General features: G+C 46.7%; 1 protein-coding gene across 4 annotated transcripts in view; it reads right to left on the bottom strand.

Annotated features, from left to right (window-relative positions):
* Positions 1 to 1,189: 1,189 nt before the first annotated feature.
* Positions 1,190 to 13,676, bottom strand: part of CKAP5 (cytoskeleton associated protein 5) — a 122,631-nt gene continuing 110,144 nt past the window's right edge. Inside the window, exons 36-44 of one of the 4 annotated variants that reach the window (XM_066361999.1) lie at positions 8,600 to 8,779; positions 7,928 to 8,115; positions 7,371 to 7,446; positions 6,474 to 6,662; positions 6,242 to 6,379; positions 5,719 to 5,802; positions 5,465 to 5,624; positions 2,571 to 2,722; positions 1,190 to 1,887 (exon numbers count right to left, since the gene is read on the bottom strand). In XM_066361999.1, coding sequence (XP_066218096.1) covers positions 1,642 to 1,887; positions 2,571 to 2,722; positions 5,465 to 5,624; positions 5,719 to 5,802; positions 6,242 to 6,379; positions 6,474 to 6,662; positions 7,371 to 7,446; positions 7,928 to 8,115; positions 8,600 to 8,779 — 1,413 coding nt within the window. In that variant the 3' untranslated portion in view covers positions 1,190 to 1,641. Of the gene's footprint in view, positions 1,888 to 2,570; positions 2,723 to 4,232; positions 5,408 to 5,440; positions 5,625 to 5,718; positions 5,803 to 6,241; positions 6,380 to 6,473; positions 6,663 to 7,370; positions 7,447 to 7,927; positions 8,116 to 8,599; positions 8,780 to 13,676 lie in introns of those variants that run through there. The other 3 variants (XM_066362008.1, XM_066362016.1, XM_066362026.1) reach the window with 3 other exon arrangements.

Genomic DNA, 13,676 nt, shown 5'->3' with positions numbered 1-13,676 from the left:
GGGTAGGGGACAGAGAGAGGAAGAGAGAGAAGCATCAACTCATTGCTCCATGTTAGTTGGGCATCTGTTAATTGCTTTTTTTTTTTTTTAGCGAGTGAGCGAGAGAGAGGGACAAACAAGGAGATGAGAAGCATCAATTCTTTGTTGTGGCACCTTAGTTGTTCATTGATTGCTCTCTCATATATGCCTTGACTGGGGGGCTCCAGCAGAGTGAAGTGACCCCTTAAGTCAAAGATCTTGGGCACAAGCTAGCGACCATGAGGTCATGTCTGATCCCACGCTCAAGCCAGCAACTTCAAGGTTTTGAACTTGGGTCCTCTGTGTCCCAGTCTGACTTTCTATCCACTGTGCCACCGCCTGGTCAGGCCATTGATTGCTTCTTATATGTGTCTTGACTGGGGATTGAACTGGTGACCTTGGGCTTGAGCCGGTGACCCCAGGAGCTGAACCAGTGACGCTGGTGTTCCAGGTCAATGTTCTATCCACTGCACCACCCCAAGCCCAGGCTCAACCTTTCATTTCTTGAACACCAGTTGAATATAAGTTCATCTAGAAAAGTTCCTTTGAACTTGATGATTGGCCAAAAAGACTCCCATCTGAATCCAGAATCCCTTAGTATTCAAGTTCTTCTGACTATGGAGGGAGGCCCTGTGGAGTTGATTCAAGAGGTGACCCCTCAGTTCCCATTCTAGTCTTCGTTCAGACTGAGTGGGAAGCGACTGCTCGTGTAGACTCAGACTCCGACCCCAACAACTAGGAGGGAAGCCCCTAAGCTCCCCCCCCACCCCTTTAGTTTAATGACCTGAATCTGGTCACAACGTGAGAGCCACTGTAGCCCAGCCAGTCCCTGGGCATGGTCCACATGCACCTGGACAGCCACGTGGCAGGAAGCCTACGAGTTCCTTGGAACCACAGCGATGACAGGAGGGGCCGTGACCCAACCTGCAAACAGGGAAGAATGAGGTTTCTTTGCTCCCCTGGGAGCTGGATATAGAAAGCAGGAACATTGGGTTCCTCCTGTTCCCAAAAAGCAAAAGCTAGCACGTCTGTGAGCCCAGAACAGGTGGAGACCCTTAGGCATGTCCTTCTCTTTCTCAACTGGCTGAGCACCCAGCTGGTCCACAGAACAGGTGACAGAGGTACCAACACTCCCAGATACGCAGCATCTTGGGAAACATGTATAGTTAATGCAAACTTTATTTATAAAAGACTCTTAAATTAGTTGTCTCATGCCATGCATTCATACAGAATCCAGTGACCCTTCGGGGCTACAGGGAGAAGAGCTCACAAACTCAAAGGAAAACTATTAAAAGAGTTCCTAATAGTTAAAAGCTAGGAAAGATTAGGACAATTTTACAAATGAGCAATTAAAAATAACAAAAAGGATACGGAAACTAGTCTGAGCTGAGCGGAGGGCAGCTGTTTACAAGTCTGTACACTAAACTAACACACAGGCAGTCTTCTAGAGAGGCAGGTGCTGACGGAGAAGCAGAGTATGTACAAAGACTTGTGCCACGACTCCTCCCAGATCCACGGTCAGACAATCAAGCAGTTCGTGTACACTAGGCCGCCGAGGCCACTGTAAACTATGAGGACTCTAGTTTAGTAAACTAAAGCTGCAGGTGCCAGCAGTGGGCAGCTTCATTTGCGACTGCTCTTTATTCTCTCCAGCCTTTTTTTCAAGTCATCAATGTTCGCTGTGGAGGAGGAGGACGTGGTCATGGTTCCTGAAGAGTGAGTCTGGTTGGAATCCAGGTCTGAATGCTGGTGCTGCTCCCGTGACTCCCGGAGCTGAGAGAGTTTGCTGTGCAGCATGTCTGTGGAGGAGGCAACGGTAGGAACGGCTGGCTTGGAGAGCAGAGAGGTCAGCGGAGGTCGGTCATCCTGCTGCCGAGAGAAGAAAAGACATTGTTTGAGGTTAAGAGGCAGCCCTGGAACAAATATAGCAGGACTGGGCCGCTTCTCTGGGCTACCCAGGAGGAGTGGAGTACCAGCTCTGTGTTGTCCAGGCCCTGGCCCTCCCAGGAGGAGAGGAGTACCAGCTCTGTGTTGTCCAGGCCCTGGCCCTCCCAGGAGGAGAGGAGCACCAGCTCTGTGTTGTCCAGGCCCTGGCCCTCCCAGGAGGAGAGGAGCACCAGCTCTGTGTTGTCCAGGCCCTGGCCCTCCCAGGAGGAGAGGAGCACCAGCTCTGTGTTGTCCTGGCCCTGGCCCTCCCAGGAGGAGAAGAGCACTACCTTTGTGTTGTCCAGGCCCTGGCCCTCCCAGGAGGAGAGGAGCACCAGCTCTGTGTTGTCCAGGCCCTGGCCCTCCCAGGAGGAGAGGAGCACCAGCTCTGTGTTGTCCAGGTCCTGGCCCTCCCAGGAGGAGAGGAGCACCAGCTCTGTGTTGTCCAGGCCCTGGCCCTCCCAGGAGGAGAGGAGCACCAGCTCTGTGTTGTCCAGGCCCTGGCCCTCCCAGGAGGAGAGGAGCACCAGCTCTGTGTTGTCCAGGCCCTGGCCCTCCCAGGAGGAGAGGAGCACCAGCTCTGTGTTGTCCAGGCCCTGGCCCTCCCAGGAGGAGAGGAGCACTACCTTTGTGTTGTCCAGGCCACACCGCTGCCGGAGGATTTTCAGCCTCTCCAGGTAGACAGACGGCCCCACCTCTTCTCCGTTTGTGTTACCTATGGAGGATACTGTGCTTGTGGGAGCCGGCACACACGTGACCTCCATCTGAGGGGAGATGCCTAGAGAGGAAATGTAGAGAACATTCAGCTATGCACACCCCACTCTGAGCTGCCCTTGTAAATCTGCCACCAAAAGGAATAATTTGAAGCTTGGAGATCGCCACTGTACTTCATGACTGAAAACTCTTACTAGAATCCATCTGGAGTTGGTAATAAAGGAAGCTCAGAAATATACAACCTAAGCTTAGTAAGAACTTCAAGAATTGATGCAGAGGAGCAGATGTCAGGTGGGCCGTCCATCTACAGCCGGTTGTGGGGGGCTGTGTGCCTGGAACCCCACAGCTGACCTGGGCAACCCCACGGGCCGAGGTTGCTCCCGAGTATACGGTCAGTGCCCAACTGAAGAACCTAACTAAGGCCTTTGAATGTTTGGAGGAATTGGGACCAGGGCTGGACCACATGACACAGGGTCGAAAGCTCTTTTTCAAACCAGGAGGACAGCAAGGAGCTCGAGGCTACAGCGTATTCGTGACGAAGAGGCAGAAACTGAGGCATCCAATAAACACCCAGAGAAGGGCTAGGAACTAGAAACTGTCCTTCTCAGCATGGGGATCAGTATTCTGGTGGGAAAGGGGAAAACCAAAACCAAAGAACGCATCACAGTTCCTAAATTTCTGAGAAGAAACAATCACAACATGCAGACACTGAACACAACCAATTTGATGTCTCTGAAAATGCCTTCTGTAAGTCAGATCAAGTGCTGGGAGGATATACTCTCTATGGTAAACAGGAAAGTAAAACAGGTTCCTCTAGGGAAAAGGGAACACTTGGATGTACCGAGAACACCAAGAGGGAAAAAACAAAGGCTAACGTAAAAGCCAGCAGTACGGAACACTAAGGCGTGGAAGCATTCAGGAATCAGAGAGGTGCTCGTGTTGCAAATGTGCTGTTTAGGCCAAAAGCATCAATTAAACGTTGACCATGAGCAGAGAGGACTTTGGAAATGAGAAAAGGAGGCCTTACCCTGATCAACCAAACCACAGTAGATCCATATGTGGTATGCTATTAGACATTCTGGTCACTATGCTTCAAGAAAAAGACTCTCAAGATGTTAAAAACACCAAAAAAGAAATGACTCAAGAGAAAACAATTGAAGCTCCAGCCTTACAAGATACATGGTGAGGGAGAACAAGACTGGGATCTGACGGCCCCAAGGGACAGTTTTACAGGCTAATTCCAGCATGTGAGAGTAGGTGAGGTGCCCTGAATTCGGACGGAACTAAACGCAGGACAAATGGTGCAAGCTGTACTCTGCATGGTGGGAAGAGAGCTTTTCAGTTGGGTCTTTCCTGGGCTTAAGGTTCTTGAGAGCTGTTTTCTATGAACTGACACCTTGTCAGTCTTCCTTTTGTCTCTACATCCTGTGAGCAGCAATTCTCAGATACTGACTTTTTTACTGGGGAAACAGCAACATTTCAGCTTCACATTAGGATAAGCATTCATTCATATCATTCAACAAATACATACCATACTGTTTACCATGTGCCAGGCAACAAAACGGACAAAACCCTTTACCCATGTGGATTTTAAATTCTAGCAGAGTCAGACACAAATATCACATTCTACAGTATGTCAGAGGGGGTTAAGTGAGGGGTAGGTTGCAAGTTTCAAACAAGGGCTCACTAAGCTAGTGGTATTTGACCAAAGGCCTCAAGGAGGAAAGGGGACTGGCCGCAAGGCTCTTGCGGAATAGCCATCTACACACAAGGAACAGCCAGTGCAAAGGCCCTTAGAAGGTGCCTGCCTGGTGCGTTCCAGGAACAGCAAGGGCGCTGGTGGGGCTGGAATTGAATGGAAGTCAGGGAGAAAGCAGAAGATGAGGGTCTAGACTCTAGAGGTATCGAAGGCCACATAATGTAGGACATCATAGACCTTTGTAAGGCTTTTTGCTTTTGCCAAATGGAAGGGAGAGCCTTTGCAAAAGGAGAAGTTCCGGTCTGGTCTGGTGCTCCATGTGGAATGATGCAGAAAGGCGGGAGCGGGAGCGGGCAGTCAGAGAGGCGGAGAGCGCTCCTGTCCAGACCCGGGTGGCAACGAAGGGGATGAGAAGAGTGGGTGGGTTCTGCGTATAATTTGCAGGCAGAGCCAAAAGGAGCTCCTGACAGAGAGGAAGAGAAGACTCTAGCTTTGGGTCTGAGTAAACTAGAAGGATTAAGGTGCCATCAACTGAGAGGGACAAGAATGCACATGGAGTAGATTTGGGGGACAGCAGGAGCTCAGTCTTTGGCACACCGAGTTTACGACGTCTACTAGAGACCCAAGTGGAGACTGTCATTATCAATCAAGATCAGGGAGGAGGTCTGAGCTGGACATCAAACAAAATTGCGTCTTGCTGGCATATAAATGCTATTTAAGTGATGAAAGTATATGGACTAGTTAAGGGAGGGAGAGTGAGAATATTAGAGATGACGGTGGACTGAACTCTGGGGGCCCCCAACATGGTGTCTGGCGACAGGAAGATTCAGTCCGACTCAGAAGGGACAGCCAGCAAGGTGGGTGGAAACCGAGAGCACAGAGAACCGCAGCCCAGGGGAGAACTGTTTCCAGGTGGGAACACTGTCCAACACTGATGATGGCAAGGCAAGTGACAAGAGTTGACCACTGTCCATAGCAACATGAACATTACTGGTGCCCATGGAGTACTGAGGTGCATGGTTATCCAGTTAAGCCAGTCCAGAGCTCAGGCTCCCGTCCTGAACGGGAAGCCAGCTGCACTGCCTCCCGGCCCGGAGGAAAGCACACCTGCTGCCGTGGGGATGCGGCCTTTGCCCTCCCTCTCCATCTCAATCACCCGGAGGCCTCTCTCAACGTAGCTCTGGAAGAACTGGGAGGAATTTTTCAGAAATGGTTCAATGTCGGCATCTGAATATTTCTTCTTATATTCATATAACTCTGCGAGGCCCTGGTTAACGAGAAAAAGGAAGACGTGGGGGGATGTCCAGGACCCTTGTCCACTAAAGATCTGCACCTGGCTCAGCTCAGCCCCGCCCCCTCACCTCTTTAGTATTCTCTTTAGAGCCAATCTTCTTAAAAATCTCAGCTAAGAAATCATTCACTTTGGCCTTAGATGATTTTTCATCCTGAAAAGTTGAAAGACACAAGGAAGGATTGGTTGGTTAGATTTGAGTTATTAATTAGGAACCAAAGGTTGGATAAGAACTGAAAATAGCTTAGAATCCAGACCTTTCCGGTTTGTTCCTACAGGTGACAAACACCTGGGTTACTGAATGCCTCCAGTCTCAGGTTTTCACCTGAACTGGAAGAGGAATGATCTGGCCTATTCCTCCCTAAATAAAGCTCGCAGTGGACTTATCTGGTGACTAATGCCTTAGGCCCAAAGAAATCTTTCTTAGGGACCAAGAAGCACATAGTTATAAGTAGTTTATATTTGAAATTTTCAAGGTGCAAATGGTCACAGCAACACAGCAGGAGAGGGAGACTGGCCCAGTCCCTGAGCCTTCGACAAGATCACTTCCATACAACCTCCCGTCCTTCAATCTTTCCAGTCAGGACACTCACAATTCGAGATGCTCCCTTTTCTGTTTCCTTGTCCGACTTGCTCCCCGTCTGGTCCATACTGTGCTTCATCATCCGGCAGAGGTGGGCCTCCAGCTCTGACTCGTTCTTGTTGTCAATCATCGTTAGGTGGTCTAGGATCTGAGGGAGACACACGCACATTCAAATGGCAGCAGTGCCATTTCCATGATGTTCTCTCAAACTCCCTCAGGGACAGGTGGCTAGTCTCACTAACCTTGGGCCCTTTTAATTTGCATAGAGTGTGCAGCAGCGTCTTTAGGGTCCTTATGGGAAATTCACTTTTGCATTGCTTCAGTTTCTCTTTGGGGAAGACCTTCATGAAAATGTGTATATCCAGAAGAATTCTGTCCAGATTTATGCTGTTGATGGTATCAGGCAATAGTCGAACCATTCTCCAGAGACACTATTGGAAAAGGAAATAAAGGTTAGAGGGAGTGACTGAAGAATGAAGATAATTTGTCACCACTCGTCTGCCCTAAGCTCTGGGCTCGCTTCTAAAAGATTGTCAGGGATATAAATGCGGCACATATCTTTCAAGTGTGGCTGCTGAAAATGAACAATTTCACTTTAACAATGTCACTGGCTAAAGTGTGACAAGTCATCTATCTAATCATCCGGACACTCCTCCTTCCTGCTCCCCAGAGATAGGGACCTTAAATAATAAAAGGTGGGAATTCTTAGTTTTGCTTGGTACCTGAGAGTAGGGTAGTTCATATTGCTCACCCAAATCTAACTGGAGGAGACAATATTTTACACGATTACAGTGTAACAACAGTTTTATAATGTTACTGATATGTACATTTGAAGTTCTTCTATTAAAGAGACCAAAATATTATTGGACTACTAATATCTTTTCCCCCAAAAGAAATGAAACTTCTATTGATTCTAGGAGGACTGGTGAGATATTTATAAAATAGTTAGTCCTTTTTACTGTTTGAGGGTAGGAATTGCTTTGGCCTGAGCTAGGGGTAAAATGGAGGAAGGGAAAATGGAGACCAACTATATTTTTCAGGCGTCTTGCTTAAGTCTAGGCCTTAGTTCCAACTCCTCTTTCCCCACACGTTAATAAATTTCTGCATGTTTGAAAAAGATCAAACTATTTCAACTTTACCTTCATAACAAGCTCTGAAAATTTGGGAGAGTTGGCTGTTGTTAGGAGACTGTCTTGAAGCAAAACAAGTAGGGCGCTAGAGAAAAAACAAACCCAACACAACAGCAAGTAAGTTTCAAACCTGCATTCCAGTTAACATCAGGGACGGAAAGGTCAAGTGTAAATATTCTCTATCTAATAAACTGAGAGCTCATGGATCAAGAATTGTCTTTGACATTCAGTTAATAAAATAAACAACCATTTAAGCTTTGTAAATTACCACATGGTAAAGCCTCCATTACTTTTCATTGTCACTGGTTGCCGAGAGAAATGCACATAAAAACGTGGGGTAACTGGCACACCTTACAGTCCTAATCTAGAAAACTCGTATTTGCTGGCTTATTGACTTTTACTAGTTTTAGCTGCTGTCTCAGGTTGGAATACCCTTGGTTCTTGAGGGAAGAGTAATCAATTTATAAGGCAGACCTAAAGTTACAACTGATCCAGTGCCTTCTGGTTTCTGTGGGCAGACAAAACGGAAGCTGTGGTAGGCTATAATGCGGCGAGCACAGATATACCTCAGGATGTTGGTCTGGTCCGACTTCTCCAGAACCTTCACCACCAAGAGGTTCACAGAGCGGATCACCTGCTGGCCTTCCTCCAGGTCCTCAACCCGAGAATCCAGCATCAAGGTGATGAGGCCGTGCATAAGGTCTTTCAGCACTCCCGTGGAGGCCTCCCGGGCGAGGCTCTCTATCTGAAACAGCTGTTTCATAATCGTGTTAGAAGTACGAAACTCAATCTACAGACTACGCAAGAAAAACATGGGTGGCCACTGTAGTAAACAATTATAGTGTATTTTTAAAAATTCAAGAGTATTAGGAAAAAATAAAAATCACTACACTCCCCCAAATGTCCAATAGTAGCCAAAATTAATTGGTGTGCTTCCTTCCTGTTATAAAAATATTTTTAATGTAAGCATTTACATGTGAAAAGCCCGCCAGGACTCTCCACACCTGAAGAAAATGGCAGGAAGCAGAATTCTAGGTAGTGTAAGCATTTTACTTTGTAGCCTGACAATAACAGTATCTTGGAGTGTTGTTCAACATGCAGTGGAAGTAGTCAGTAGCATGCATGTACATTTCTACAAGTGACACTGGACTCACTGGAATATCCGCACACCTCAGGCTCTAGAACCCAGGGGTGAGGAGAGACTGAGGAAAGCCTGTGATCTGCAGAGGGGCCCTTACCGAAATCATGTTGCCGATGATGCAGCTGTACAACTTGATGATCTCATCCTTCTCCAATTTCTCATCTGCCATATGTGTGTTGTAGATGAGTCTTAGCTGCATGAATGTGGCTATCAGAAACTGATCAATATGGCCAGACATAGCTTCAGCTTTGTCTTCCTGTCTCAGGACCTCATCGATCTGATAACAAAAATCCAAGATGTATTTTCCAAGCTTCATACCTTTAAGTAGCAGCAAGATACTACTACAAGGGATGACTGTAATATTAGCAAGACAATTCCAGTATTTTACCTTTTAAAGAACACAGTCACTTTTCATATAAATAATTAATCCTTAGGGATTCCATCATTCAAGGAACACTTCCTAAGCAAGATACTGTTAGGTGAATTAGTTGCAGCTCCCAGTCTGAGTCTCACTGTCTAGTTCAGGGAATAATCCCTATGCTTTAATGTCTAATTTATGAGAGTGTTTAATACCCATTATCTCACGCAATCATTCTAACAGTTCTGAGAGGTACACAGGCTGAGAGTAAGATCTCCATTTAACAAGTGAGAAAAGTGAGGGTCAGAAAGATCAGACTACTAAATTCAAACTCAAAACTCAGGTTTCCCACATCTTGATCCAGTGGTTTGTTTGTTTTTTAGTCTGATACACTGGTTGTCACTAATGGTAAAATATCACTAGGGGAAAAACATGTATGTTCTATTCACTACTGTGAAAAGATCTTTATTTGTATGATTACCTAAATAACATCCGAGACAATCATGTTCATCTTCAGCGACCATCCTTTCAGGCAGGACTATGAAACTGCACAACTCCATGGCGGAGGTGGGTGGGGCATCCATGCTACAGACTACAGTGTGAATGGTGCCCCTGGTGTTGATGAAGACAATGTTCCTCCTCCCATTCATTTCTTTATGCATTAATACCTCCATGCACTAACAATTTTATGTAAGTGGGACTTTTCAATAATGCTGCTTCAACAAGAATACTATAAAAAAATACTATCTTTTTTGGAGGGGGGGCTTACTCCTCTTTTCTCAAGAAAATTAATATTAACCTGCTATATAGTCCTTCATGTTCACAGAATCGTATATAATCGTATACAACTGCATATGCACACATATATAGGGTCAAGGTTTAGGGCACTGTTTAGTCTATGAGTTATAGTATACAGTCCTTGTACAGGATAGGACCTGAACCCTGCTTCCATACTTCAGACACTACCTACCTGAGTCAGCAGTTCTGCTCAGAAAAGGCATATGGGTTTGGATTGAAGCTGACAGAAAGACAGCGAGGGATGCTCTGCACTGAAGTCACTATTTTTCAGAATCTCCTCCATTTGTTCTTATCCCCCAATACCAATAGAAGACTATTGTCAAACAACAGCAAACTAAGATTCCCAATTATACCCTTCTATTTCTTTTCTTTTTTAGTGACAGAGACAGAGGGACAGATAGGGACAGACAGATAGGAAGGGAGAGAGAAGAGAAGCATCAGTTCTTTGTTTGAGGCACCTTAGTTGTTCATTGATTGCTTTCTCATATGTGCCTTGACTGGGGGGCTAGAGCCAAGCCAGTGACCACTTGCTCAAGCCAGCGACCATGGGGTCATGTCTATGATCCCATGCTCAAGCCAGCAACCCCATGCTCAAGCTGATGAGCCCGTGCTCAAGCTGGTGACCCTGGGGTTTCAAACCTGGGTCCTCTGCATCCCAGGCCGATGCTCTATCTACTGCGCCATCGCCTGGTCAGGCCTCTGTCCTTCTATTTTTTTTTTTCCAAAGTGAGAAGGGGGTGGGGAGGCAGACAGACAGACTCCTACCAGGGTGCGATACTCGGTCTCTCTGGGGCGTTGCCATTCTAGCACCTGAGGTGGAGGTCATGGAGCTATTCTCAGCGCCTGAGACAACTGTGCTCCACTGGCGCCTTGGCTGTGGGAGGGGAAGAGAGAGATAGAGAGAAAGGAGAGGAGGAAGCGCAGATGAGCGCTTCTCTTGTGGGCCCTGACAGGGAATCGAACCCAGGACTTCCACATGCCGGCACGCTCTACAGCTGAGCCAGCAGCCCAGGCCCTGCCCTTCTATTTCTAACCTCTGTCTTCATGGGGATGTCTAATGGGCTGCTCAAACTTAATATAGCAAAGACAAAGCTCTTGATTTCCAACATCTCAAGCCTACTCCTCCCCCAGCCTTCCTCATCTCAGTATACAGAATCACCATCCACCCAGTCACTCAACCTTAAAATCAAAGAGATACTCTTGATTCCTCTCTGCCCTTACATTTCCTGTCCAATCTACCACCAAGTTCTGCTGAAAGATGCCCTGACACCACCCACTCTCCTTCCTGTCCATCACAACTGTCTTAGTACACAAGATAATAGTTTTCATGTGAACTTCAGCCATAGCTTCTTAACAGATCTCTCAGAACTCACTCTAGCCCTGCCTACAATCTGGTCTCTACAGAGTGGCCGGTGACTTCTTCCTTAATAAAAATCAAGTTCAAATATTATAAAAATGTTAAAAGTATAATAAAGACAGAGTTTTTTTAAAATCCAGAATCATTTGAGAGTAAGTTGTTAATCTGATGTTCCACGTTTGTCTGATACTTGTATTTCTTAACAAGGACATTCTTGTGGCCTGGCCTGTGGTGGTGCAGTGAATGGGGCATTGACCTGGAATGCTGAGGTTGCTGATTCGAGACCCCGGGCTTGTCTGGTCAGGGTACATGTGGGAGTTGATGCTTCCTGTTCTTCTCTCCCCCTTCTCTTTCTCTCCCAAGTAAATGAATAAAGTCAAAACAAACAAATACAAAAAACAAGGACAAGGCCCTGGCCGGTTGGCTCAGTGGTAGAGCGTTGGCCTGGCATGCAGGGGTCCTGGGTTTGATTCCTGGCCAGGGCACACAGGAGAAGTGCCCATCTGCTTCTCCACCCCTCCCCCTCTCCTTCCTCTCTGTCTCTCTCTTCCCCTCCCGCAGCCAAGGCTCCATTGGAGCAAAGATGGCCTGGGCGATGGGGATGGCTCCTTGGCCTCTGCCCCAGGTGCTAGAGTGGCTCTGGTTGCAGCAGAGCGACGCCCCGGAGGGGCAGAGCATCACCCCCTGGTGGGCAGAGCGTCGCCCTCGGTGTGCCGGGTGGATCCCGGTCGGGCGCATGTGGGAGTCTGTCTGACTGTCTCTCCCTGTTTCCAGCTTCGGAAGAATATAAGAAAAAAAACAAAACACACACACACACACACACAAAACAAGGACATTCTCTTTCATAATCATAATACAACATCAAAATTTGGAAACTAATATTAACATGACTACCATCTGATCCTCAGGCCCCATTCCATTTTCTCCATCTGCCTTGATTGTTTTTTATAGCTAAAGGCCATTCTAGATTCATAACTTGCATTAACTGTCATGTCTCTTAGTCTCTCTTCAGTCTAGACCAGTCCTCAGTCTTCCTTGCATTTTCCTGACCTTGCTACTTGATAAAATATCCCTTAATCTACATTTGTTTGATGTTTCCTCATGATTAGATGATATCAGAAATGTCGGTAAGTAATGCTGAATTCTCACTGGATCCTATCAGATGGCATAAGAGTTCATCTTGGTGAATTATTATTTAAAAAAAAATTATTTATTATTTTAGTGGGAGAGGGAGAGAGAGAGAGACAGGAACAATGAGCTGCTCCTGTATGTGCCCTGACCAGGGATTGAACCTGTAACCTCTGCGCTTTGGGATGATGTGCTAACCAACCAAGCTATCCAGCCAGGGGAGTCATCTTGTTGCATTATTATTTTTATTTTTTATTTTATTTTTTATACAGGGACAGAGATAGAGTCAGAGAGAGGGATATATAGGGACAGACAGGAATGGAGAGAGATAAGAAGCATCAATCATCAGTTTTTCGTTTTGACACTTTAGTTGTTCATTGATTGAAATCTCATGTGCCTTGACCACGAGGGCCTTCAGCAGACCGCGTAGCCCCTTGCTCGAGCCAGCGACCTTGGGCTCAAGCTGGTGAGCTTTTGCTCAAGCCAGATGAGCCTGCACTCAAACTGGCGACCTCAGGGTCTCGAACCTGGGTCCTCCACATCCCAGTCCAATGCTCTATCCACTGCGCCACTGCATGGTCAGGCTTGTAGCATTATTGATGCTCATTTTGATCACTCAATTAAGGAGACTGTCAGGCTTCTGTAATCAAGTTATTCTCAGTATTTTGTATTTTTTGTATATTTTGCATTTTTTGTGTCTTTTGCATTTTGTAGGGAACTATTAAACTATATAAATATTCCAATTCTTTTCAAAATTTTAATTTATATATGAATGCATTTGTGGTTTCCTATTTTATTAAATTTTACTGAACCCAATAAATTTATTGAACTTGGCCCTGGCCTGTTGGCTCAGTGGTAGAGCGTCAGCCTGGCGTGCAGGAGTCCCGGGTTTGATTCCCGGCCAGGGCACACAGGAAAGGCGCCCATCTGCTTCTCCACCCCTCCCCATCTCCTTCGTCTCTGTCTCTCTCTTCCCCTCCTGCAGCAGAGGCTCCATTGGAGCAAAGTTGGCCCGGGTGCTGAGGATGGCTCCATGGCCTCTGCCTCAGGCACTAGAATGGCTCTGGTCACAACAGAGCAAGGCCCGGATGGGCAGAGCATCGCCCCCTGGTGGGCATGCTGGGTGGATCCCGGTTGGGCGCATGCGGGAGTCTGTCTGACTGCCTCCCCGTTTCCAACTTCAGAAAAATACAAAAAATAAATAAATAAATAAATTATTGAATTTTATTCAGTTTATTGGGTTATAAGTCATCACTATCTTTATTATGATGCTGAAACTGTCCCTGTTCAAACAGTGTGTTCTGGTTGGCCTCTGGGTACCTCTCACAGGTCCACATGTCCCTATCATTCTCTGAGCCCATCCCTGCTGTCTGGCAGAAGATGTTTCAGGATCACCTTGTACTTTCCCTGAGTCAGCCCTGAAATCAGCCACTTCTTCAAGGAGCCCCCATTCCTTTTAGTAGAAAATGATATTCAGAAAACAAGATTCAGGGGTGTTCAACACCATTCTCAGTGCCAAGAGCTAGCGAATTT

The sequence above is a fragment of the Saccopteryx leptura genome, chromosome 1 (genome assembly GCF_036850995.1).
Source record: "Saccopteryx leptura isolate mSacLep1 chromosome 1, mSacLep1_pri_phased_curated, whole genome shotgun sequence".
NCBI classification, from domain to species: Eukaryota; Metazoa; Chordata; class Mammalia; order Chiroptera; family Emballonuridae; genus Saccopteryx; species Saccopteryx leptura.
This window is presented reverse-complemented; position numbering and strand designations above follow the sequence as displayed.